Below are 26,756 nucleotides of genomic sequence, written 5' to 3'. Positions count from 1 at the left end.
TACTTGTACGAATTTATCTCCTTCAAAATAATTTACCAGAGAAGAAAGTAATTACTTTGCCAAGTGTTTGTCTCACGAGGAAACTATTCTAGTGTGGCACGAAATTGTGGACGAGGTTATGCGCAAACGAAGTGTTTTTGTGTACAATTAAACCCATTACAGGCAAAAACCCTCGGAGATATAGAGAAATAAGGGGGAATTTTGGTGCTTCCGATATTTTGCGAATTTTCGGCTATGTTGCGAGTGATTATGTTTGGACATTGCATTGAAACGTTAAGAAAGATAAACCAAGGTGGAATAAAAGTTGTGTTGAATATTGAGGTGAGTGGCGTAGCTTTTACCCGGGGCCGGAAAAAGAAGGAGCTTAAGGAATAACAAACGCCATTGACATGAAGAACAAAATTGTACGATTTCGTTAGTTCATAGAAAATGGGAAAAGATGATAAAAATGTATTAATTACATTGCCAAAGTAACAGAGACGTTATTGTGTGAACAAAAAATACAATGTTATATTCTTTGCAAAAGTGCTATAGAAAAACAAATTAAATAATATAAATCATAAACACATATTGTTGCAAACGTAAGTACCACAGTGTGTATTTGTGTGACATTAAAACGCAATGTATGGATAAATAAGCAAAAACAGAATCTTCAACTTGAAAAACGAAGACAGGTACGCCTTATATAGTATATAGCGCATTCAGTTCCGATCGGTTAATAATTGTAGAAATTATAAATGTTTGGAAAGTTCGGACGGACTTTTTTTTTTTTTTTTTTTACATTTTTCATCCTACTTGACTGATGATACTTTTGTTCGATTCAGCGTACCAAGAAATCTGAACATAGATACCTGACACGCCTATTTCAGGCATCAATGGAACTCCGGTATTTTCGCCTTCCCAGTCCAAAACATTCTTCCCCCAGAATTTTTTATGGACTCTTCGGTTTTGTAACCCTCATGTGTAAGGCGACGTATTACTACAGTTTCCTGGATGAAGGAATTATTTATTTTTAAAAGGCTTTTTTACTTGTACTATCGCTACATATTCAAAAATTCGCAAAATATCGGAGCACCAGCCTTCCCCTTATTCCTCTATATCTCCGGAACGGTTGAGATTGAGGGTTTTTCCCTCTAATGGGCTTAAGAGTCTTCATCCCGGCGAAATTAAAATACCGCTAATTTTACATTAATGATGTGATATCTTCAAATAGATAAAAGATAATCGAAATGTGGAACAAGAGCGCCCTAGACAATATCATTTTACATGAGAAACCGTTATCACGACTCACTTATCTGCTTTCGATTTCGAGTCATTTTGAAAATCGGCATTTATTTTTGCGTTTCTAAACAGCTAAAAACATAAAGCCACTAGGTGACTTGTGATAACAGGACCTGACGCAAAATGATATTGTCTAGGGCGGTCTTGTTCCGTATTTCAATTATCTTTTATCTATTTGAAGATATCACATAATTAGTGTAAAATTAGCGGTATTTTAATTTCGCCGGGATGAAGACTCTTAACTGTACACAAAACACTTCGTTTGTGCATAAACTCGTCCACAATTTCGTGTCACACTTGAATCGCTTTCCTCGTCAGTCTTCGAAACACTATTGATTGCCACTGACACAGTAAATGTTTTAGAAAATGCGCGTAACATTTGATTTAATGCCTCCGAATGATTTAATGTTTCCAGATGACTGACATTTCATGATCATCTTGAGCTTGGAACAAAGGACTCGATAAATTTGGGGAATCACTGACAGTTGCTGCGCGATTATCCGTCTATCAGTTCTTACGAGTGCACGAAGCTCCTCCACATTTTCCTTATTCCTTAACATTGAAGAGCGGCATGATCTTGGATCGTCTTCAACATTTCCATGTACCGAACGTAATGTGCTACGCTTAAGATTGAGATAAGTATCACTCGTGCGACACTCTATAAGGATTAGTAAGTCTGAATTGTTGTTAATTGAAATAGAACCCAAATTGCTATTAATTGAAATTAACGCTGTTAGTTTAATGTCATACTGATGCGCAACATGCCAAAGGAAACGATGATATATTCAAGTGAATAACTTCACAAGAATTGATGAAAGAAGTTGTGGAAGAAAGCCGAAATACGAGTTTCACAGCCTCAGACAGATGATTTCGGATAGAATCAGAACAGCAGCGCCATTTCAGATTTTATTCGCAGGAAGGAGGAGGATCTCCAGTTTCAAATAGATTTTCATGTTTTTCATTGGTATATTCAGGGCCGCATTTAAGGGGGATGCACGTGCACCCTCTTCCCTTCGTTGTAAATATACACTAATGAAATTAGAAGGTAGTAATAAAAATAGTAACACTTTCCAAAACATTCTGCCATCAGGTTTCCGTTTGGGGCTTAAAAGAAAGCTGAGTTTTGCAAAACAATCAAGGTTGCAAAAGGATTTTCTGAAGGTTGAAGGAAAAAGATTCACAGAGCAAAACAATCTTAACATTTCTCAAGTGAGGTATGAAACAGAAACCAGGAGGAGATGCATCTTTTTTCTTGCATCCACTTGCTACTCTTTTTAAAATATCCTTTCGTTCTGTGCATCAGTGTTGTCAGGAGTAAAGAATTGACATATGTCACTTTGAAGAGTTTCAGTGTGATTGGTTATTTTGGCAGGTGCAGTTATTGGGCACCCCCCTCGCAAAACCCTGGATCCGGCCCTGTGTATATACATTCGAAAATCAGGTGGAAAAATGAAGTGAAATCTTTAAGTTTTAAGCCCAACGTTTATGCCGGCTAGGAAAAAGAAGACGGTGATGATGAGAAATGAAAAAATGCACTGGTGGAGTGAACAAAGCGGGAGGAAACGGGAGAACACGGAGAAAACACACGCACACGGTGCCTGTCCACCACAAAGACCATTTGGCGCGGACTGGGATCGAACGAGGGACCCCACGCACTAGAGGTGAACGCTCTACCGGTTACCATTGATCCACCGCGGCCCCACAAAATCAGTTGAAGCCCAAAATGAAGTCTCAGAACCAGACTTCTCAAACCAGAGGTGAACGTTCTAGCATTGAACCACATACTTACTAAATGAATATGTATTCATACACTTTAAGTTGATTGATGTGGTGGACAAACACCGTGTGCGTGGGTTTTCTCGGGGTTCTCCCGTTTCCTCCCACTTTCTTCATTCCACCATTTCATTCATTACTCATTATCACCGTCTCCTTTAGCCTAACCGGCATAACCGTGGGACGTAAAACTCAAAATTTCATTTCATTTTTTTTTAAGTTGATTGAGCTCCGTCGTGGCTATATGGTATGCGTACGCACCTGAAGTGCGGGAGACCCAGGTTCGATTCCCGATGGGAACTCATGTGGTTCCTATCGCACTTTAAACTGTAGGTCCACGTCTCAGATAGCTTTGCTGCTAAAAGAGGCTCTAAACTTTAAGGTGGAATCTGTTAGGAGTCCCAGAGTGATTCGAACCCAGTATCGCACGAACAAGAGGAATGCACTTTAAGCACTCATCATGAAAAGATACACACACACAACTTTCAACTGTGCTACAAAAACAAGCAAGCCTGACGTCTATGTCAAAGTTCTCTCTGAGAATGTAATTTTGTTTGTTCGTTACCGAAATGCAATCAGAGGCGCTTTAATAATGGTTGCCTCTATTGAAGTTCTGCTGTTATATAAGCCATTCGATAACATACTTTTTTTTTATTTTATCCCTTAATGGAATATCCTCGTATTACATAATTGGATATGAAAATAAAACGGATAGAGATTTTTTTATAAAAAAAGAGAGAGAGATTTAAAAAGTTTATCTTCAACCATTATTTAATAGGAAATCGTTAGTTCGACAGGACAGTGCCACATATCATTTTTTTTAGATCAACAAAAAACTGAAAGTGAAACTTTTTAATAATGATTACAAATAGTATTTGAAAGAGAGAAAAATTTGTGGTTAATTTGAACTTTTTTTTTTTTTTTTTTTTTTTGAGGAGGCAAACTTGAAAATGTTAATTGATCAGGCATTTTCGCTGCTCTCTTTTCTTTGAACAGAAAAATCTTTTTTAAAAGGAAAAAGAAGCCATTTTGTTCGAAATTAAAAAGGAAGTTTAATTAACACTATAGATCGATTTTAGGAAGAATTTTCGTTTATTTTGGCAAAATGAAGTAAGCGTTACTTGCCATTCACTTGTTCTCCGTTCCTCCTCACTTTAAAATATAGCAATAATAATAATAATAATAATAATAATAATAATAATAATAATAATAATAATAATAATAATAATAATAATGAATACTCTCTTAGAGTTTGTCTGCTTCATTTTCCGTTATTTTTGAAACATTACCATATTCGGCAAAAAATAAAAGGCCCCATCACAGCGAAATTAAAATACCGCTAATTTTACAGTAATTATGTGACATCTTCAAATAGATAAAGGATAATCGAAAAGTGGAACAAGAGCTTGCTAGACAATATTATTTTACATTAGATACCGTTATCACGACTCACTTATCTGCTTTCGATTTTCAGCCATTTAGAAAATCGGCATTTACTTTTCGCGTTTTTAAATGGCTGCAAACGGAAAGCTACTAGGTGACTCGTAATAACGTTACCTCATGTAAAAAATATTATTGTCTATCGAGCTCTTGTTACACTTTTCGATTTTATTTTATCTATTTGAAGATATCACATAATTACTGTAAAAATTAGCATTATTTTAATTTCGTCGTGATTAAGCCTCTTAAGGAGAAATTCTACAATATTATTAACTTTTAACCAAAAAGAAAAAAGAAAGAAAGGAAAGAAAAGAAAAGAGAGAAAGGAAGAAGTTGGAAGATGAGACACATACCAATTGATAAATATCACTAACCTTAACAGTATCATATGGGTGACTAAATTCTCATGCGTTGTAGTTTTCAACAAAATTATTATTATTATTTTATTAACTGAAATGCCCGTTCTTCGCACGAAGAGAATAGGTTTATGGGAAATATTTGAATCCCTTTCTTAGAATATTTTATTTCAATGAAAGCGTAATGATAAAAATGCAAAAGATACTCTAGTTTTGGTATAAATATTGAAACACCGTACGCCCACAGAATACGCGTTTAATGAATTTGATATGATTTTTTTTAAAAACAGGCGTGAAGTGATTTCTTCCAAAAATCATTTCAAACCTGTCAGACGTTTTCCCGGGCCCAGAAACTATAAATTCAACATAAATCTGTCATTTTTGACATTTTATTTTCACCTCCCCCTCTCCACCTCACCCTCTGCAGATGGTGATGAACTTGCGCTTAAATATGATTGGGTGCGTCTCTATTTATTTCAGCGACCCCGAAAATTGTGGATTGGATATTAATATCAGTCGTTCTGCATCATTTTTACATGTCACTCGTTCCAACTTACATTCCTTGGGGTATCTTACTCCCACAGCATTTTTTTCAGATTGAAAGTCGCATATCTACCAAGTTGGATTCAAATTACCCCAGACTTCCCGGATTTACTGGAATATTCATCCAAATATATATAGATAAGCGAGCACCGCCTTGGGCGTTGCCCGTGTAAAATTCCAATCCAACTGACATGCTCTTCATACCTAGACTTGGGATTAAAAGTCATCGCGATTGTAGTCTAGTAACTTGATGAAACCAAAGTATGGATTCAACACTAATCTCAGTCATTTGAGACATTATTTATCATCCCTTCTCAACCCCTTGCCAATAGGTGCTGAACGCTATCGGAAATGTCATTATTAATCTCAACAACATCGAGAACTGTGGATTCGACACTAATATCAATTGTTTTCGATTATTTGTACATGTCAACCCCTTCTCACAACCCTATGGGGTTAAACGTAAATTTAAATGGTATGGGGAGTGTCGCCCATCAACTTAGTGACCTCGGGAACTATGAATTCGGTATTAATATTGGTCGTTTTTAATTATATTTTTTATGTCAACATTCCCCAACGGAGTACTAATGGGGGTTGAACTTGGATTTAAACGGCATCGGGCGTACACAAGAGAGGGTCGGGTTTAAGATCCCTTTTGAATAGGGATGCGCACGAGTCGAGACATGTCTCGAATCTCGACTCGACTCGAGTCGAGGCACACTTTATAAAATTCGAGACAAGTCGAGACAAACGTATTTCTTGACTCGAATTTTTGAGTCGATATACGAGTCGAGTCGAGACTGCTCGTGAAAATCTCGATTCGCCTCGAATGTCTCGAAAATATTTCAGAGCCCCCCTCCCCGAAATATACTGGAATTAGATGGCCTGTGTGTACACATGTTGTGCCAACTCTCTCCAGCGACCTACCAAGGATCATTGTGTCCATGCCAAGACGCGTCGCCGTTGTTATCCGTGCCATACGTGGACATACAATTAGGTAGATAGTCATGATGTTCTGGCCAATGTATGCATATATTTTAACTCGTAAATTCTGCCATGTCTCAAATTCGAGTCGAGACGGGAACTGTCGAATCGAGACACGAGTCGAGATAGAAACATATTTTCGAGTCGGGAAAACATTTTCTTGAGACGAGTCGAGACAGACTTAAATCTCGACTCGACTCGTGCGCTTCCCTAGTCTTGAATAAGATATTATGGACGAATTAGTGTTTACTATGGTAAAGTGTATATATACAGTAAAAATCATGCTTGTCTTGAAAAGATATGAGATTAAGTGGTTCAATTCCCCCAGATGAAATTCTGTGGATATCATTAATCTGGGTTATTTGTCCGGTTTATACTGTACATAAGCGTCGTAAATACTATGCCGTTGCGCTTCTATGTTAGATAGTACAATAAGGAAAGAATAAAGAAAAAATATGTATAAGCGTTTTTATGTTATTACTGTACAAATATGATAGAAAACTATACGAAATTATTGACCCAGAAAGTTACGAGGATACGTCCGATTTTGCAAGCAATTCTAGTTCAAATATACGTCCTCTTTTATAGTAATAATACGCGTAATAAAATACTTGAATTAGCTTATTGCAATTCTGTTTTCTTTCCATCGCATTTTGTTTTCCTGCCCCTGCAAAGAGTTACGGGAACACAAATGAAGAAAAATGGAGCTATTGGCAGCGTTGCTTTTAATTTGTTAGGGCAGTTGATCCCTTTTTCCCAGTAATAAATGAAACCACTCCGTTAAACAAATTGGAAGTCTTGCACTGAAGGGAGTTTGCGGATCGTTTACATCACGAACGCATAACATGCACAGTTTTTTTTTTTTTTTTTTTTTTTTGTCTTGTATTAATTTGTTACTTCATTCAGGTAGTAGCATATTACAGGACAGGCACGCATGCAGGAATTTATTTCTAGGGAGATGTGCAAAGCTTTTTGGGAGGTCCGAATTCAATAAGAGAATAAATTATATTAGAATTTGTAGAAGTCACCCCCTAAAATTAGACTACATTTACAGGAGTCGGGCATTCGAGAGGGGTTCCGGACTCATCCCTGCGTACTTCCCTGTTACAGGGGGAAAATCGTACTAGTGAAGTTGATTATTGCTATGAGCTAAATAAGTAAAAATAAGTGTGACACAAGGAACCTAGATCAAATAGTAGGATTTGGTGCTACTCATCTCTGTTACGCATTGGTGTATGTTCTTTTCCTGTCAACTTTTAATATACCATGAATGTTCAGTACTCTTCGCTGTGGCCCACCCCCTTTCGACAAGTTAAGCACTGAACATGAAAATCCGATTAAGCCCCGGTTCATACACTGTAAGAAATGAGGTGTTGAAACAACACAAAATGACTACCACTATAGAGTGTTACTTGTGTGTTAATTCAGCACCAAGCACATCGTCTTCCGAGCATGTCAGAAATAACTCTTTACTACCTGGGAGAATTTTCATTGGTATTTATCGTTTAATATAAGCAAGGCTTATCGAAGTATTTTTGGCACTTATGCCAAGTAATGAATAATGATCTATGTTTTCTGTAATCGGTCACAATAATATTGTTGTAAACCTGTGAATCATCTGACAAGAGTTACATAGGCAACAGTTCTGTCATCTTCTGTTCATATGTGCTAAGACACAAGAATAACAGATAAAGAAAACAGATGGAAGCACTGCTCTCTGTGTAACTGTTATCAGATGATTCAAAGGTTTACAACAATATTATTGTGACTGATTACAGAAAACATAGAATGTGTTTAGTTACTTGCCACAGCCAGTAACGAGGTATTTTTGATATGCTCTAAGGCGACGTGCTTGGTGTTGAATTTACACACAAGTAACACGCTAAAATGGTTGTCATTTTGTGTTGTTTCAACACCTCATTTTTGCTGTGTACGGACTGACAATGCTTAAAGACTCCTTAACGTTTCAGCACTCCTTCAGCATTGTTTGCTATGACTGAAAGGAAGTAATGGTAACTCATACACGAACTGACTAGCCTGCTGATCCTGAACGTCTAAAGGACTCCTCAAGCATCGCTCATAGCGAACAGAGGGCTCAGCGGCAGCTTATTATTATTATTATTATTATTATTATTATTATTATTATTATTATTATTATTATTATTATTATTATTATTATTATTAATAATAATAATAATAATAATAATAATAATAATAATAATAATAATAATAATAATAATAATAATAGAAACAAACGGCCGGAAAAACTAAAAATTAAATTTGGTTCTGTATTACGCCCCACAAACCAATTCGGAACTTTTTTTTTTTTTTGTAAGAGAATAAGCTATTTGCGTTTCGTGACGGCGTTTTTTTTAAAGACATATTTATCTAAGCCACTGGTTCTCAATCCTTTCGAGCCTAGCGCCCCCTTGGATGAATGCAGTTAGACCTGAGTGGTTCCTCCCGCGTTACCTTAACTCAATTCACCCATGCATAAGGCGGAACATATAGGACGTGGACGAAGCTGTCTGAAAACCAGAAAAAGACTTAAGTTCAGTCTTGAAGAATGTATATAAAGGAAATAAAATTTTGTTTCTGTGATTTCTCTTACATTAGCCATCTTTCCCTTACATTTTCCCTCCAGATTTTTTTTCAGTTTTTATTTTATTTTTTTTTTTTTTTTAATATACGCTTCCCTCTTCACTTTCCAAAAGAAAGGGACCACTGAGCGTTTCTTTGACCGGCTTTTTAAAAACTATGGTAACGGAATTTTTATGTCGGTTGAATATATTGCATCATGACAAAAGTTATATAAAACTTAGGATAGAAATGCAGCAAAAATTATAGGTTTCATGAAGTGGATAGTGAAAAGAAATACTGAGAAATTTCTTATTATTAAAGTGGGTTACCCTAAATGTGTTACCTCTTTTTCTTATTTCTCAAAATTGTTAAATCTTAAACTGCAGCTTAGATGATAATATTATTATTATTATTTGTAAAAAAAAAAAAAAAAAAAAAAAAGTCTAAACATTTGATAATTTGCGAAATATAAAAGAAATCAAATGAAATCTTACGTCCGACGCTTTTGCCGACTAGGCTAAAGGAGACGGGGATTATGAGAAATGAATGAAATGATGGAATGAAGAAAGTGGGAGGAAATGGGACAACCCCGAGGAAACCCACGCACATGGTGTTTGTCCATATAAAGCTCACTTGGCGCTAGCTGGAATCCATCCAAGGACCCCATGCACCAGAGATAAACGCTCTACCACTGAGCCACCGCGGTGCCCTTGGAAAATACAAAATACTGTAACCTTCGTCCAATAATAAGAAAAAAGTTTTTAACAGGTCATGAAATTTCAACGTCCCTGAGTAATCTTTCGCCCCCAGTGGACCCTTTTTGTTTTATTGCCTCCCGTTGGAAACGTCAACTACCTTTGAGAGCGTTAACCCCCACGTTGAGAACGATCGATTTAAACTAATAATTAAAAGTATCTGTGATAGGGAGGGGGCCTGGAGCCAGTGCGTCAAACTGCATGCGTTTATTAATAGTTTACAATACTGGTAATCAAAGGTAAGTACAAAGAATAGAATATTAGGTGTCCTTCAGCACGATTATATGAAATTCAAACTACAGTTGATTTTATATAAAGAGTTAGGGCCTTATGCAGAGTCGTTCTGAAGTGTGATTAGTGCCATACTAAAGAGTTCGACTAACATGTTTCATGCAGTAGTCAGACCTTTAGTATATCGCTAATCAAGCATCAAAACGAGTCTGCATAAGGCGGTTAGTGTTTTGCAGGTATCTATTTTAGCACTCCCTAAATTAAATTCCAGGCAACTTTATTAGGTTTTTTCCCAACATTCTTCATTTCGTAGGAAAAGTAATTTGGTTATGTCTTCTTCCGTAGGAAGTGATTTTGGGTTTTGTAGTTCACTGGAAATGTTTGATGGGAATTTCTTTTTTTGATGACACTGTTGTATGCGTTATTACGACGAATATTGTTACAAAGAAAAAGACGTCTCTTTTGTTATTGTACATGTCGTGTGAGAACATTGTTCACACAACGTGCTCATAATTGCTTCTTGTAACATCTTTTACTGCCATTTCCCGTGACATCATTAGGGGAGTCGCCGCACCTACAATCAATGGGAAGATATTACAACGTACTTCTTCTTCCGCACAATTTTATTTCTTATTTTTCTCTTATATTCATTTGATTTTTTAAGAAAAAAAGAAATAAAAATATGCAAAAATAAAAACAATCGAAGCCTTTTACTTCCGCTGCGTGTTGGTGAGAGATTTTCCCTACAGACTTGAACCTGAAGTGCACCTTCTTCATAGCTTTATATATATATATATATATATATATATATATATATATATATATATATATATATATATATATATATATATATATATATATGTGTGTGTGTGTGTGTGTGTGTGTGTGTGTGTGTCTATGTGAATGTGCATGTGTGAAACACTGATCCAGTTTCTGCGTTTGTGTATGTCTTTGTAAATGGGTTGATATCCAACATAAAACAATGCAATAAAAAACATGTTTATTTCTTCCAAGTTATTGCAATTGCTTCCAGGCATGAAGAGGTGTATACTGTACTTGTAAAGTATAGTATAATATGTATACATAGTGGTTCGTATTTGTGCATCAGGTAATTATATACGTTGGAGAAATGTGTGTGAATTTAAGCTATGCGTGTAGGTTTTTGTTTATTTTGTTAACTTTATACTTGGTTTATGAAAGGTGAGGATTGAATAATTTGTACCTGACTCTTTCACAAATACTGTAGTGCAGGCCAGTAGCCAGCCCAAAAATTTAGGGGGGAGCCCGGCTAAAGTTAAGGGGGGCCCGATCCAACAACATTATAGTTCATTTGCAAGCCTACCGTGAAAATTTTAGAGGGGGCCAGCAAAAATTTAGGCCCCCCCAGACCCCCCTGGATACGGGCCTGCTGTAGTGATCATTCTCTCTGATACGCGAAACAGACATATAAGAAGCATTCGTATCACAGACAACTCGGAGAATCAATGTAATGCCTAATTAAACATTGAAATGCAAAGGGAATACTTAACTGAAGCGTTGCACAACTGCCGCGCGTATTGTGCGGTTAAGAAGAAAAGGCGTCCGTTAGCTGCATGTGCTACAAACAGAAGGAAGGGGATGGTTGTATACGAATCACTGCAGTATTCTTTCATGCTGTTTCTAGGCATCCAAGATCACTGACTGCGGTGTTGCCACTACTGAATATTTGAAATTCTGTCAAATATTCTAAGAACCATTATTTTTATTACTTGGAAATCATACGTTACGGTCATCCAGTCATATAATTGAGAATATCTAATTGTGACTTGATAAACTGTCCACATTTGTCCCCAGTATTGTTATCTGTACTGTTGCAGAGTCTTGGGTAACGGTGCCTGCAACACATCACGTGTTCTGTCTGCGATTGGCAGACGCCAGCTTTCCTTAATCGCACAGTAGGTAAAGAGTACTAACAGAGTATTGACTAACAAATGACGAATAAATACGGAGCAAAAAAGCGAATATTTGTGTTCAAATTACGACCCAGAATGGAAGATTATTTTTTCCTTTCTTCTTAATTTGTTTCTAAGATCTTTTCAAATTTACATGGGAAAAACGAAGCTTTCCAGAACTTCTCAGCTCGTAGTCCGAAAATCGCTACTAGTAGATATTATTCTACAGTTGCTACTACTAGTGCTACCTGTATACGTAGAGACGAAACTTTTTCGAAACAATTTTAATATTCTGAAAATGAAATGAAATCTTTGAGTTTTACGTCCCACACTTATGCCGGTTAGGCTAAAGGAGACGGTGATAATGAGTAATGAATGAAGTAGTGGAATGAAGAAAGTTGGAGGAAACTGGAGAACCCCGAGAAAACCGACGCACACGTTGTTTGTCCACCACAAAGTTTACTTGGCGGGGGCTGGGATCGAACCCGGGACCCCAAGCACCAGAGGTGAACGCTCTACCACTGAGCCACCTCGGCCCCAATTTTGGTATTTTGTAGCATTATGAATGACAATTTTCGCATTTATATAGCATTCTTTTTGTAAATGTAGCACAAGTTCTTTTTTAATATCATACCTGTAAACAGTATATTTTTGATATTAAGGTGTATATCTATACAAAAAATGAGGATATACCTTGATTATGTGCACATTTTAGCTAATGTATTCACTGAAATATAGAAATTAATGCAAAATTTTAAACATTTCCTCTAACCTCATTCTTAGTTAAAAGATAACATGCAGCAAGACATTACCAGTTCTTTTAAGTTTATTCTCCTGTCAGTAACAATCATATTATACTTGGAAAAGAATATCTCGGCATCAACACTCGAGACTGGCTACCATATTCAACGTAACGAGCTGACAGCAAAAGACCTGTAGTTAACTTTTAAACTGTTTAACAATGATACAATGTCAACTTCCTTATCCTCACTGTTAAGAACTTCAATAACTTTACTTTTAAATTCACGGTAAGCAAGCAACAGCTCATGAATATTTTCACCACAAAACACAATCAACGAGTTAAAAAGTTTTGATGTCTACATCTTTATGATGTGAAACAGTCCACTTTTCCATTTTCATTCGCATTTATCGTTAATATCTGTGGAAATAACGGTTAATAAGCGAAATGATCCAACTTTAAGAGAATACATATCGTATATACTCAGAAATATAATGCTCACGATCATTATAAAGAAAGAAACTAAGTTCTTGTTCTTTTTCTTTAAGAAACCCTGAGATTATGAGTAACGGAACCTACAATTACCAAGGGCTCCAAACCATGATGGCACACAGACCATAATGCGACACAGTGTGGACCGTTCCCCACCTTGCTAACTCACCTCCAATGCAACTGGATCACAAAGCCATGACACCAGTCCTGACTTACAGTTTTATACGTGGAATCCATAAGCTCCAATCTCAACTTACGCCTCTAATCCAGCTGTTAATTTCAAGTATGACACAGCCCTTTGCGAACGAGAGCAAAGTAACTGTCCACCCTATCCCTGGTCTATTGGTCTCGTGTAGCTATATTAGTTCAAGTGGCCTAGAAACTTGTCTTTGGCCAGAACACTCAAGAAGACAAATATCAATGAAAATGAAATGAAATATTTTGATTTAATGTCCCACGATTATGCCCATTATGCTAAGGGAGACGGATGATTGAGGCAAGTGAATTATCGTGGAATAATTGGTGGAATAAAAATGTGGGAAGAAACTGAGTATGCCACAAAAACTCATGGGCACAATGTTGCCCAATACAAACATTTGGCCGGGGCTCGAACTAAGGACTCCGCGCACCAAAGGTAAGCACTCTACCACTGAGCCACCATGTTCGTAAATAAGCAATGGTAAGAATGTGTTTGCTAAAATATTCTGAATTCTAGCCATGTTTGGGCAACAAATCCTTGAATTACGTATACCTTGAGAAAGCTTCCTTTGTTTCCCACCGAAACCATCTGCCAACTAATCTTCCAATTAACTCAAGTTATTACTCTGGAGCGAAAAGGAACATTGAGTTTATATCTTCGTCAGGTGACGTTTCAGTATCCAAGGAAGTTGGTGCTTTAGTTACAAATCATCATTCGGAAAGATAAATAATGACTCACTATAATTACCAATTACATACATATCTTACTGCAACTTCGTTTCAGGGTTATATATATATATATATGTGTGTGTGTGTGTGTGTGTGTTGGTTTGTTTGTTTGTTTGTTTGTTTTTTAATTATTGAGAGCATTACATTTCTGAGTATATTCGATACGTATTTTGTTAAAGTTGGATCATTTCGCCTACTAACAGTTAGTTTCACAGATAATAGATCACTGCGCTAGACCCCTCCAGCCCCCCTTGCTGGTTTAGAGAATTTTCGAAAACAGTGAAATATATCTTCATTAATTTTTAATGAGAAATTTATATGCAAAGTTATATTTCCCTAACTTCACGGATTCAAGAGACACTTTATTCTTAGCGGAAAAAAAAATGTTTTACCCAAGATTCAGAAACGAAATAATAATAATCTTCCATACCCATTCTTTCGAGACAAGAAGAATAAAATAATTTGTCCAAATTTCATGTTCGTGTCAATAGTATGGCCTGGGTGATGATGATTAAGTCATTTTTACTCTTCTGTATAATAATAATATAGGTTATATATCCGAACAAAAGAGGCAATTTATGTGTAGACCCTTAGCATGTTATCCTTAGTTCAACAAAGCATACTTACTCCCAACTTAAAAAGAACTGTTGAAGAAGGGTCAAAGAAGGGCTGACTGCCGTTTCTCAAGACGTAGTACACTGAGCATATGCCGAGGTGGGTCAAATCTTTCCGATGTCGTCAAAGTAAGATGCAAGTGCCATAGCTAAGGGCATTGATGATGGCATATTCTCTACATTTAATGTTTTAGATTGTGAGCATTAAATTTATTTCCTGTGTTGATTAGTGCATTTTACGTGAATTAAAATTTTCTTGTTTTCCTGCGCCACTCTGTGTTACTGATTCTCTAGACTAGAATTATTTTCCTTTTAACTCAGGTAGCTTCCCGAAAGCTACAGGATGCTGGACCGACCCCGAAATTCCTGTACTGAACCAGAAATCATATCTGAGTTTGCGTGCACTAAAGTACACAGGTACAGAAAAGGCACAAGCCACCGCGTTAAAGTCTCTCGTTCCCATTTCTGAAATGTAAAGGTATTTTCAGAAATCTTTGCCCGAAGAAAACTCACCCCAAAGAGTAAACTTCCCCTTGGGAATTTTCTAATAAAAAAATCCTTATCTCGTACTGTAGGGTTATTAATAAAACCTATATGTATGAAATGTGAACATAATATAAGGTGTTTTCGGAAAACATCCTCTGGAGAAATCTCACTCCCAAGAATAAATTATTTCTTGTGGCGTCCCTGAGAAATGACTTATGTCATATTTTAGAACTATAAAATATGAACAAAGCCGCTGGAGTCACATTTGAGAAAATTGTCAATATAAATAATTTTCACTATCCTTTGAGGATTCTTTTAATGAGAAATGGCTTACGCAACTTAATAGGATTGTAAATAATATATATATATATTTTTTTAAAAAAATACCTCAATCATATTTGAGAAAATCGTCGAAAGAAACTTTACTTCAAGATTAAACTTCCACCTTAGATGTTTCTTTTAATGAGAAATGACACTAAAAATTTCTTTATGAAATTGAATAAAATCACTTGAGACTTTTCTGAAAAAACAGTTCTAAGAGAACTAGCTTCCCAGAATAAACTACCCCTTCTGAATTTTTCTTACAGAAATAAGATTTAAAATGCCCTACAGTATGGTATGAAACATCGATGAATGAAATAGTAAAGAAAATAGTTAGAGCTGTTTAAGAGAAAATCACAACTTGTCATTTTCACTATCCACACTGTCAAAAATACTTTCTTAAATCTGAGAAAACATTTCTTATCTGTGCACCAAGAATATCTTTTCTTAGAAACTCTCATTAATGAGAAATAAAGAAAAGTAGATGAGGTTGTATAAAGTGCAGCAAGAAAATATATTGTTACTTTCCTTGTGAATGTGAATTGCCAAATCTCATTTTTAAGAAAATATTGTCTCGGGGCACAGATAAGAAGCGATTTCTCAAATTTAAGAAATTATTTTTAACAGTGCAGTAAATTATATTTATTTTTGGAAATAGGAAGAAAAGGAAAGAAAAGTTTACAGTATCTTGTAAAAATCTTAAGTTTAGTAGTTGATTCGAATATGGTCCTTAAGTAGGTATGATTGAACTAAATGGTCCGTAAGTAGGTAGACGAACAGCATTCAAAAAACACTCTTCTGGCATGTAGGAGTCGTAAAACATGTAAATCTGTTGAAATCTCAAGTTCTATTTCTTTTTCCCCTCACGATCATTATACTTTGTTTTCTCCTATCGTCACTCGAAAGCAAGGATTCACCCACTGGGGAGTACACGGATTCCATCCCTCTCCCCTGATAAACCTTTATAAATCTTTTTAATAATACGTGTGTTTTATCTTTTATTCTTCATAAAAGAATCGAATTTTTCGTCAGCTTTTTTGTCTGGGAAGTTTTGACCTTTTTGAACTATTTCAGTTTTAGTGGAGAGATAACAGTGCGTTTCATCCTTGTTTTCTCATTATAACATGAATAAATATTTAATTACTGCGTTCTGAAGAGAAAATTCTGAAAGAAGTCAAGAATCAAAGAAAAATCGCTCATTCCGTGACATAGAAAAAAACACAAATCAGTCAACGCACTGGGTTATCTAATTCCAACAAGTTGTTTATATTGCTATTAAATGAACATTCAAGAGCATAATATTTTAGTGAAAACATGAGTAGTGTTAATTAACTGTTCTGAAAATATAATACACTTATTGTAATAAAATTATCTTTTAAAATTTAAGAATAAACTAAAACTTAATTATAACTATATATAACATTTATTGAGTCTGTTAACGTTCGAAGGAGAGGACAGTTAAAACGCTAACCAAAAATTTCTTTCTTCAAAAATATTTACACGATATAATAGTACAGAAAGAAGGAAATTTTGTGAATAATGATGTTAAACTAACATTATATCCAAAATACCATTTATGGCTTAATTTTGTAAACTGAAGTCTCTGCAGCTCTGGATAAAATATGTCGCGGACGGAAAATGCGATGTAAACAAGATTTTATTTAAAAAATGATTTCGTATTTGTTTCTTCGTTTATGGTGCTTATTTTTGTCCGTCAGATTGAATTTAGGGAACCAATAAAACACACAGGTATATCAAAATGTATAACTTTCAGGTACTTGATAACATGGTTAGGCAACTAAAACGACACAAAAGATGTCAAAATTGCATAACTTACACTTGCTGGTAACAACTGCAAGGCTGTCTGAAAAAAAAAAAACAATCAAGACAGCCAGCCCGCGGACTGAATATAGGATTCACAAGTATGGACGTTCTAATTAGTTGTAGAATCCAAAAGGCGAAAATTTCTGGTTTTTCCACCCAAAGTCCGCTTTTTTTTTTTTTTTTTTTTTTTTTTTTTTTTTTTTTTTTTTTTTTAATGTGAAATACTCTCCATTCCCAAAAGCCGGCTTTTTAGCATCTCTCCTTTCGACCTTCCCTAACAAAAAGTTCTTATTGCGGATCTGCTCGAAAATAAAAAATACTCGCGTGTTGAAGAGAACTCGATAAAAAAAAAGTGAGATCAGAAAAGAATAGTACTTACGTTAAGAGCTATTCTGAGTACTCTGAGTTCATTTCACTCAGAAAGTAATATCTTAGAACGATCACAGATTCGGAAAGGAAAACACCAAGAACGGTATAACAAAATAAACAATAGCACAGCAATAACACGTAAGAACACACCGTAAAAACAGTAACCACTAACTCAATTGCTTAGTACTAAGTGTTAGATTGGGTGTAAAATGAAGTTTGTAAGTATGACTTTGAGAAAGTGATCGCAAATTGAAACAGTGCATCATTAGAATACAAAAGGTAGCTCCAATTCCACCGTGGGACAGAAGATGAAGGCTCTTCATGTTCCCAGAGAAACAAAGTCAGTAGATGCATTCAGGGAAAAGAGGAAGGGGGACAGCGGATATTCAAAAGGAAGAAAAAGAACGAAGAAAAACAGAAGTAGGAAGACAGGATTTTTATTTGTTGGAAGGCGTGGCTTAGAGTGATTTATAAATTAGATGTCATTGTTTCTACATTTGGAAGTAGACCGACATAAATGATTTAATAATTTCATAAATACATATGCAATTGATGTAATTATACACGAACGTATTAAAAACAAAGATATAATTGTGTGCGAATTTTTTTTATGTAATTTAGTTCGTTAATAATACTCTGTTTCACTTTGTATTGAGATCAAAAATATACCTATATAATATTCAATTGAAATATTACAGAACATTAACAATTAAATGTCGACTAAAAGCAGGGAATTCGTGTTATTATTCAGTTCAGAGTAGTTTGTCGTTGCGAATTCTGTCGAAGAATTCGAAGCTTAAAATATAGTATAAAATCGTGCGTGTTGACTTGTGTGATTGCGAAACATGGTCGGTCACTCTGAGGGAAGAAAGTACACTGAAAGAATTTGAGAAAAAAATCCTGAGACGAATATTCAGACCCAAGAGGAACGGGAATGGGGAATTGCGCAATCTTCATAACAAGGAACTACATAATTTATACGGTTTACCAAACGTTGTTAGGGTCATCAAATCTAGAGACTCAGGTTGGCAAGTCATGTAGCCAGAATGGAAGAAAGTAGGAACGCTTTCAAAGTTTCAACTGGAAAACAACCATTAGGAAGACCTAGGAGCAGATGGGAAGACAATATTAAGATGAATCTCGCAGAAATATGATACGAAGTAGAATCTGGATCCAGTTGTCTAAGGATAGAAGTCAGCGGAGAGCTTTTGTAAATGCAGCATTTTGAACCTGTGAGTTCTGTAGGCCATAGAGTTGGACAGTTCGTGATTAGCAATTTTCGTGTTGTGGCTAGAATTGTAATTATTCTATTCCAAGGGTACTCAACCTTTTCCACTGATGGGCTACTATATTTAAGATAGAGAATATTAATATGCCAGTAGCACGGCCGACATGAAGCGTGTGTAACCACGCACATGAATGTTTAGAGGAAAGGCGGGAAAAGAAACTGGAAAACTAAGAAAACTGTTTACTAATCTCAATTGAGGCTCACACTAACTCCATATCACATTTATTAAACTTCATTGTCCTCGACCCCGAGAGCTCGTATCCTCAATGAGTTCCACGCGCACTAATTTCAATTATACTTACGCTAGTTCAGACTCCACTCAATCGAGCTTGGGCTCACTATCTTTAATGAAACTCGCACTCTTATGTTTATTATCTTAAATGGACTCGATCTTATCCTTATTATCCTAAATAAGCTCGATCTTATGCTTATTATCCTAAATGAGCTCGATCTTACGCTTATTACACTAAATGAGCTAGATCTTATGGTTATCATCCTAAATGGGCTCGATCTTATGCTTAAGTAGGCTCTATCTTACTAAGGCTCGGGCTCACCATCATCCTTAATGAGACTGGCATTCGGTTATGATTAACGCTCATTAGCCTTATTGGGGTTCCTTGTTCACTTATAGGATTCCTCATGTTCATATGGGATAGCGCTCATTTATTAAGCTGGGGAATCGGGCTCACGATCTTGGAAGTCTGCCGATGAAAGTGGTTGCGTTAATTGTCACTGAAATTTGTAAACAATGCAAATATTTATTATCTATTTATTTTGTCATTCTGTTCCATGAGTATATAGAATCTCTTCACAATTTTAACTGCAGGAGAGGTATTAAAAACAAATGGAACTGTGTAATTACTGTCTTTTAAAACTAAATGCCAGTGACCATTATCCGCGTATCTCGTAGAAAATAGCAGTGTTTTTATTATTTTATTTTTTAATGTACGTGTACGTCATATATAAAAATCTTTAAATACAGTGTATAACTCCCTTTATTTTTCATTCGTTTCTCTGCTAAACAATCACCAAGTTTTTATCTGGTCATAACGTGTCTGCTATTATTATTGGTGTTGAGAATAGTTGAAAAGGAAAAATACCAAAAGAAACTTGTATCTCGTAGTGGTTATGCTGTTTTTTCTAATGACCTCTTTCCATCTATTTTGTTTCAGTTTATTTCAATTGACAACAATACGTGTTTATCGGAAGGTAGGCGAATGGGGTGGATCATGGAGAGAGAGAAGTTAATAGCATCAATTGGATTTTGCAATTTTCCAGCAGCACTTCCAGTTCCAAAAGACAGAAATCAAACAGAACATGGAATGGCATTGACTCCCGATCCCGAAAGTGGCTGTCACTCAAAAATAACTGCAATGCTGTATTGGCAGAGCACCAGGGGTATCTCTTTCCCCTCTCGTTTCTTTTACAGACAGTGAATGTGCTAGTGGTAGCTGCTGGATACGTGCCAGACGAAAACCACTTTACCCGCTTATTCGGCGCCATTTTTTTCTTCTCTATATCATTGTTCATTTTTATCTCTTTCCTTTTTGTCTTCTCTGTTTTCTTTCATTTGTGTTCGCTGCTGGCTCTCGAGTGAAATAAAAAAAAAAAAAACTCTTCGGGGCGTTGTAGTGTTGTCCTCCCCAATTGCGGAAATGTATTACACGGATAGTAGACAGTGTAGAATACAATGTAATTCGTATAGAGAGATAAAGAGAGAAACTCTCAGAACTACAAATTATATCATTAGTATTTTCTGTTTTCGTCTCGTCCTTGAAAGGAGGCATTCCACTCTTTAACATATTTAGAAATACAGTGAAATATGAATTGAACGTAATCATATAGCATCATTTGTTTTTCTTCTGATTGATTGGTTTTGCTGTTTATAACACCAAGGTTATGAAGACCAGGGGATGACCCTAGGCAAATTTGACGCCCCGTAAATGACATCATTTGGCGCCTACCCCTCTCTTAAAAGCCACGATTTTATGTATGCTACCTTATCATGAACAACGAAGGGGAGAGAAAGTGCACTCGCATTTACGTGTAACATTTCCCAAGTGTAACACTCAGATTTTGATAAAATTTGACAGGTAGATACTACACATGAAATAAACGAATACGTGTTTTTATTTTCTGCGAGAAAAGAAAAACGGTTTTAGGGGCAAAAGCTTCCCACCCAAATTTTTTTAAGTTGACACCCGAAAGGCAAGAAAAACTGGACCGTAGTAAATTAAATTGTGCACAGATATTTTAGACGTAAAATGAGGGAATTCGTTTATTCTAGACGTATTCGTTTATTTTTTGCATATTGTCCCTACACAAAATTTCGTTGCAATTCTTAAAGTGTTTTAGGCACTTCTGACACTGTTATTAGCACTTTTGATATTTTGTGATCAAAGGTTTGGACGTGCCCGTGCTCCAGTCCCACACAACCGTTTTTATTCCCTAATTTTACGTCTACAATATCTATGCACAATTTCGTTCACTTCGGTCCACTTGTTGCCTTTCCGGCTCCAACTTTCAAAATTTTGGATAGGGGCATTTGCCTCCTAAAAGCTTTTTTCCGCAGAAAATAAAAAAAACAAGTATTTGTTTATTTTATGTGTAGTATCTACCTGCTAAGTTTTTGAAGTGTTACATTTGGGAAGTGTTACGTGTTAGAAAGGCAAGAATAATACTACACACTATACACACTACAAGTACAATCTCGTTGTGTCTTTTTTTTTTTTTTCTTTCTTTAAATAATAATCTATTATGTTAGTGAAAAATAAAGCAAACACACCTGCAGAGGAAAGATGGTAATCGTTTCTATAAAATTCAATACCGAGCTTCAATCTCAATATATCAGTTTTCAATTTTCTCTTTTATCTTGATTTCTTGATTTTCCTTCTACATCTGTTAAAATTTTATTTAGAAAAAACTTGTTACCACCTTCAATAATAAAGAACTGGTTGTGGTAAAGACAAGACTAATTTTCATATCAAAACTGTGATAACTGAGTGGAACAGGTGTTCCAGAATTGTCTGAGAATTGAGTACCTGTATTTGACAACAATCAACCAATTCATGTTGGGATTTGTTTGAATATTTGCTTATTAGCACTATCCATGTGACTTTAACTTAATGCGACCTAAACATGATTTATGAATGTAGTATTCAAATAGAAAGTCAGCTTAGTAAATTTAACTACCATCATCATGAAGTCTGTTTCCAGCAAGACATATTTATCTATATATATAAAAGAGAACGTACAAATCCTTTGTTAGCTCATCACGCTAATACGGCTGAACCAATTTCTTTCATTTTTGGGGGGTTATTAAGATTTGGACCCTAGATGGTTTTTATCATATCACTTTAATTTTTAATTACCAGTGTCTTGAGATAATTGACCATTCAAGTGTCCATACGTACAAATCCTTTGTTATTAGTTCATCATAGCTAAATCTAACCGTATTTATATGCAACCCACATGACCATGTCACTCGGCGGGTTAACATAAATGACAGGCGATATAATGTTAACATTTACTGCAATCTTCTATGGTTTTTATCATATCACTTGAAAGCGAAAAAGTAAAAATTATCTAAGTAACAAAGTTTATTGCGTTCCGGGGTGACCCCAGCGAAGCGGGGTGAACGCTGCTAGTTTTAAATAATATAGTTATGACAGATTTTGCCACCCGCTCCGAGCAAATGCACGTCTTGCACATAAAAAATGCCCCTGATGAAAACTATTGTCACCAAAGACAGGTCATTTACCATGTTTTGGTCCACCGTGTTTCTCTCAATTTTAACGTCGACCTTATCACCTCCTTCATCACCATCCACCAGTAGTGATTTTCTTTTCCTCGTATTTTTACTTCCACTACGATAACATTCACCATTTTTTCTGTACATTACGATAACGTTCACTAAAATACAGTTTTCCTTTACACCACGATAACATTCACCCAAACAGTTTTTTTCTTTACATTACGATAACACTAAAATACAGTTTCCTTACACCAGGATAATAGTCACCAGAACACAATTTTCCTTACACCACGATAACATTCACCAGGATGCAGTTTCTAGGGATGCGCACGAGACAAGATTTGTGGCTGTCTTGTCTCGAAAATGTGCTGTAAAAGTGATGTCTCGACTCGTCTCGTGCGCATCCCTAGCAGTTTCTTCTTAAACGATATCGTAATCACTTTATTCCCAGGGGCAAAGCGTGTTTTTTTTTATGTAAGCAAAGCTATTAATTCTATTGCATTGTTCTTAATATTATAAATTATTCTTAAATCATTATTGCAATATTTATTATAATTCATTATTTTAGTGAATAACTTAGACAATGAAGTATGTCCAAAATGTAGGAAATGAACCACGAAGTATCTACAAAATGCTATTAAGTAATCCTTTTCTTACAGACTGAGGTTATAAGTGCACTGTTTATCATGTCATAATCGTTGGACAGCCAAATTTATATTCAAAAGATCTTGAAAACAATGATTAGTTCACATAATAGAGTTTTAAAGGTATTATCTGGTTCAGTTTCTAAATGTTTTAGTTCATGTATTAGCATTTTGAAGGTACTATTTGGCCCAGTTTCTAAATATTTATTACTCTTCATTGGCTTTCAATTATTCAATAAAATTCAAGTAAAGAGGGACGAAGAGTCTTACTTGCCATTTGTCAACTATTTACTGTCAAATCGATAAATTAAATGTGAAACACATCCGTCTCTATGTGTGTACGTACATGCAATCACAACGTAGTTTATGAAATATTCTCAAATGCTTTTAAATATGTTGAGATAATAATGCTGCTATCATTCTGTAATAACATGAAATAACCGTGTATAAAGAATGGTACTCGTATTTCATTGAATGTGTTTTTGCGTCAAATGCGTGACATAACTGAATACAAGGAAAGTAACAAAGCGCTTTTCTTGCTCAGCCATATTTCTTGTTTCTTGTTTATGAAACAATGATAAGATAAAGCAGAAGTGATTTAGTGTACATGGATGATATCATCAGGTGGCGGCTGTCTTCTTCCTCCCCTCTCTCTTTCTCTTTCCCTCTGTAAATACCCAGTTTTCTTTCATCGTCAACAAAGAGTTTAGAAAGATAAAGTTCGGATCTTAGGAGCAGCTCCATGTTGGTCTCCTTCATTCAGAAGTTTCTTAACTTGTATACACTCTGGAATCAAAAGCATGTCCTCGAGGCTTACAGCGTCTTTTGGCAGTTTCTCTCTCTTCCTTCAGACAAAACGAACCCTCTAAAAGATGGGACAACAAAAGACAAACCATGTAATTCGTTTCAATGTGTATCCTTCTTCTTTGGGTCTTAGATTAAAAGGATCAGCGCTAATGTGTGAGCACTGTTTCCTTTCTATTTTCATATCATCTTTTCATGATAGTGTGTCTAATCCAACCTACTTGGAGAATGATGGATTTTGCTTTCTATGAACATTATACAAATGAGTTTCGCTTCACATTATGAAACATGCTAAACCACACTTCAAAAAATACGTTTTCGTTATTTTGTACTAGTTTTGTTATACAGGGTGGCCCAAAAGTAGGTATACAGTACCGTACTGATCAGCTCATTGCATTTTGTATCATTTCTTATTGTTATCCATCAGATAGACTTAGTTTCTTTATTATTTGTTCTTAATGTGTTTTTACTTATATCTTAAGCTCGGAACAGCTGAAGCAAATATTTTACCCTTAAACTAGAATGTTATACTAGATCAATGCAGGGGTGTATACCTACTGTTCGGCCATCCTGTATTATGGGAGATTTAATACTGAAACCGAAGGTGGTACACTTTAAAAAATAAATCAATGTTTGAATATGACTTGGTTATGATTTGGATGTTTAACATGTTCAAAAATGTCCTTCAGGTGTTCAAATTATACCTGAACTTGTTGTACCCAATGAACATATGGTCACAGAAATGACTTTTAAACAGTGTTAGGACACTTTATACATTACCTAGTGACTAGAATGCCTCCTACCTGTGGTTAGTACGAACTGCCTTCAGTGTTCAAAATGTACTTGAACTTATGATGTGTCCAATGAGTTTTTCTGAATGATCACTTCCCCCTTAGTGTATGGCTATTCGAGAATATGTTTTCGATACGATAGCCCCCGCAGCGAACGCGACCTAGGTGGCTACTCGGTAATTTTACTTCCACCAGAATTATAAATCATACTGTGAGCCAGCTAGGGTTTCCAGGTCTTTTTCCGGGTCCTCCAATACTCTGCACAAAACATCTTCCAAGCAACTGTTTCTTGCTAAAATTCCCCTTGCCTGACAACACGTCTTTCTTTTTCCCCTTTTCCTTTAGATATCTTGTAAACAGCAGGCAGGCTATTGTTCCGAAGCGCACCAAATACGCTCGGGCCGATGTTTTCTGCGCGTTTTTATTCCTTTCGCGTTTGTAGCGCATTGTAATTAGCCCTTCGCATTTAAATACATGGTCAACGTGTTCCAAGCGTATGCATCAGCTATAAAAACGCATTCCGAACGCTTTGAATAGCCGCGCAGTTAATCATCCGTCTCCTTTAGCTTGAAGGGCATAATGGTCGAATGGAAAATCATTAACGGAAGCAGAAGGGTTGTTTGGGGGATGCAAATCGCCTTCTGGACGATCACTTCCCCATTAATCATTCGTGCCCTATAGCCGGAAGTACATACTGGACGGACGTAAAACCATTAGCGGAACCAAAGAGTCGTTTGGAGGGGGGCGAATCGCCTCCTGGACGAATGGTGTAGGCTTGAAATAAATATTTTTACATGAAATCAGAATAAACTAGTGCAATAATTTATATATACTGTAGGCTATGAAAAGGTAGCTTTTTTGGTGGATGTCGCTCCCACTGCCGTTCTCGTGGATCTACCACTGCGTAAAATAAGAAATTTCATTTCGTGTTGCGTAATTTGGTTTCTGCATACCAAGTAGTAGAAAATAACTAGACAAATAGCAGAAGGGACTAAATATTGGCATAAATTCATTCCATGTACGTACTTGTGTGTAGCTAGAGAGAGAGAGAGAGAGAGAGGAGGAGGAGGAGGAGGTGGTTCAAAACAACACCGATAACGTTTGGGAGGTGATTCCTGACACCAAGATAAGATAAAACGTATAGACCAACCTGGCTGCAGAAATGCTTCCTTTAGGAGTTATAAGCTGCCGAAAACATAAAAAAAAGAACTTTATAATGCCCATAGCTCCAAAACTATGAGACCTACCGTAGTCGGGTCAAGACTTCACTTAGGAACTAGTATATACCCTATCCAAGTTGCAGAACCTTGTGGTACTTCCGCAACAATTTTTATAAAGGTAGTTGGAGAGTACTTCAAATTATATGTCCGTAGCCAAACTCACTCTATAAAAATTGCCTCGTGAGTACCTTAGGATTCTGAAATAGATGTATTTTTGGATAGTGCACATATTAGTTCGTAAGTGAAGTCTGGACCCGATTACGGTAGGTCCCATAGTTTTGGAGCTGTGGACCTTTAAAGTTCATTTTTTTTTTTAATGTTTTCGACAGCCTCTAACTCCGAAAGGAAGCATTTGTGCACCCAGGTTGGTCTATATTTTTTGTCTTATCTTGGTGTTGTTTTGACACACCCTGTACTAACGGAATTACGTAAGATAAAATGAATTTTAATCGTTTTAAGCAATATTTTCATGTTATTTCTCACACTGAAAAATTCATTTTGTACATACTCTTTTATTATTACACAGTTCCTTATTTATTCTGTAGAGAAAAGGTCGTTCTGATAAAGAATGTTGTTTATTCAACGTCTGATATACCTTTCAGCGTTTAC

The 26,756-nt window shown here is 35.9% G+C and overlaps 1 protein-coding gene across 2 annotated transcripts in view; it reads left to right on the top strand.

Moving 5' to 3' along the window:
- Positions 1–26,756, top strand: part of LOC145686752 (uncharacterized) — a 207,264-nt gene that overhangs the window by 139,888 nt on the left and 40,620 nt on the right. The window contains exon 2 of one of the 2 annotated variants that reach the window (XM_081760385.1): positions 20,107–20,453. The exons of the other annotated variant lie outside the window; for it this stretch is intronic. Within the exon in view, the coding sequence (XP_081616511.1) occupies positions 20,107–20,370 (264 nt within the window). The 3' untranslated portion in view covers positions 20,371–20,453. Of the gene's footprint in view, positions 1–20,106; positions 20,454–26,756 lie in introns of those variants that run through there. 2 annotated transcript variants of the gene reach the window in all.

The sequence above is a fragment of the Thermobia domestica genome, chromosome 5 (assembly GCF_964235325.1).
Source record: "Thermobia domestica chromosome 5, izTheDome1.hap1.1, whole genome shotgun sequence".
Lineage (NCBI taxonomy): Eukaryota > Metazoa > Arthropoda > Insecta > Zygentoma > Lepismatidae > Thermobia > Thermobia domestica.
Note: the sequence above shows the minus strand (reverse complement) of the source record. Positions and strands in the feature narration are given on the sequence as shown.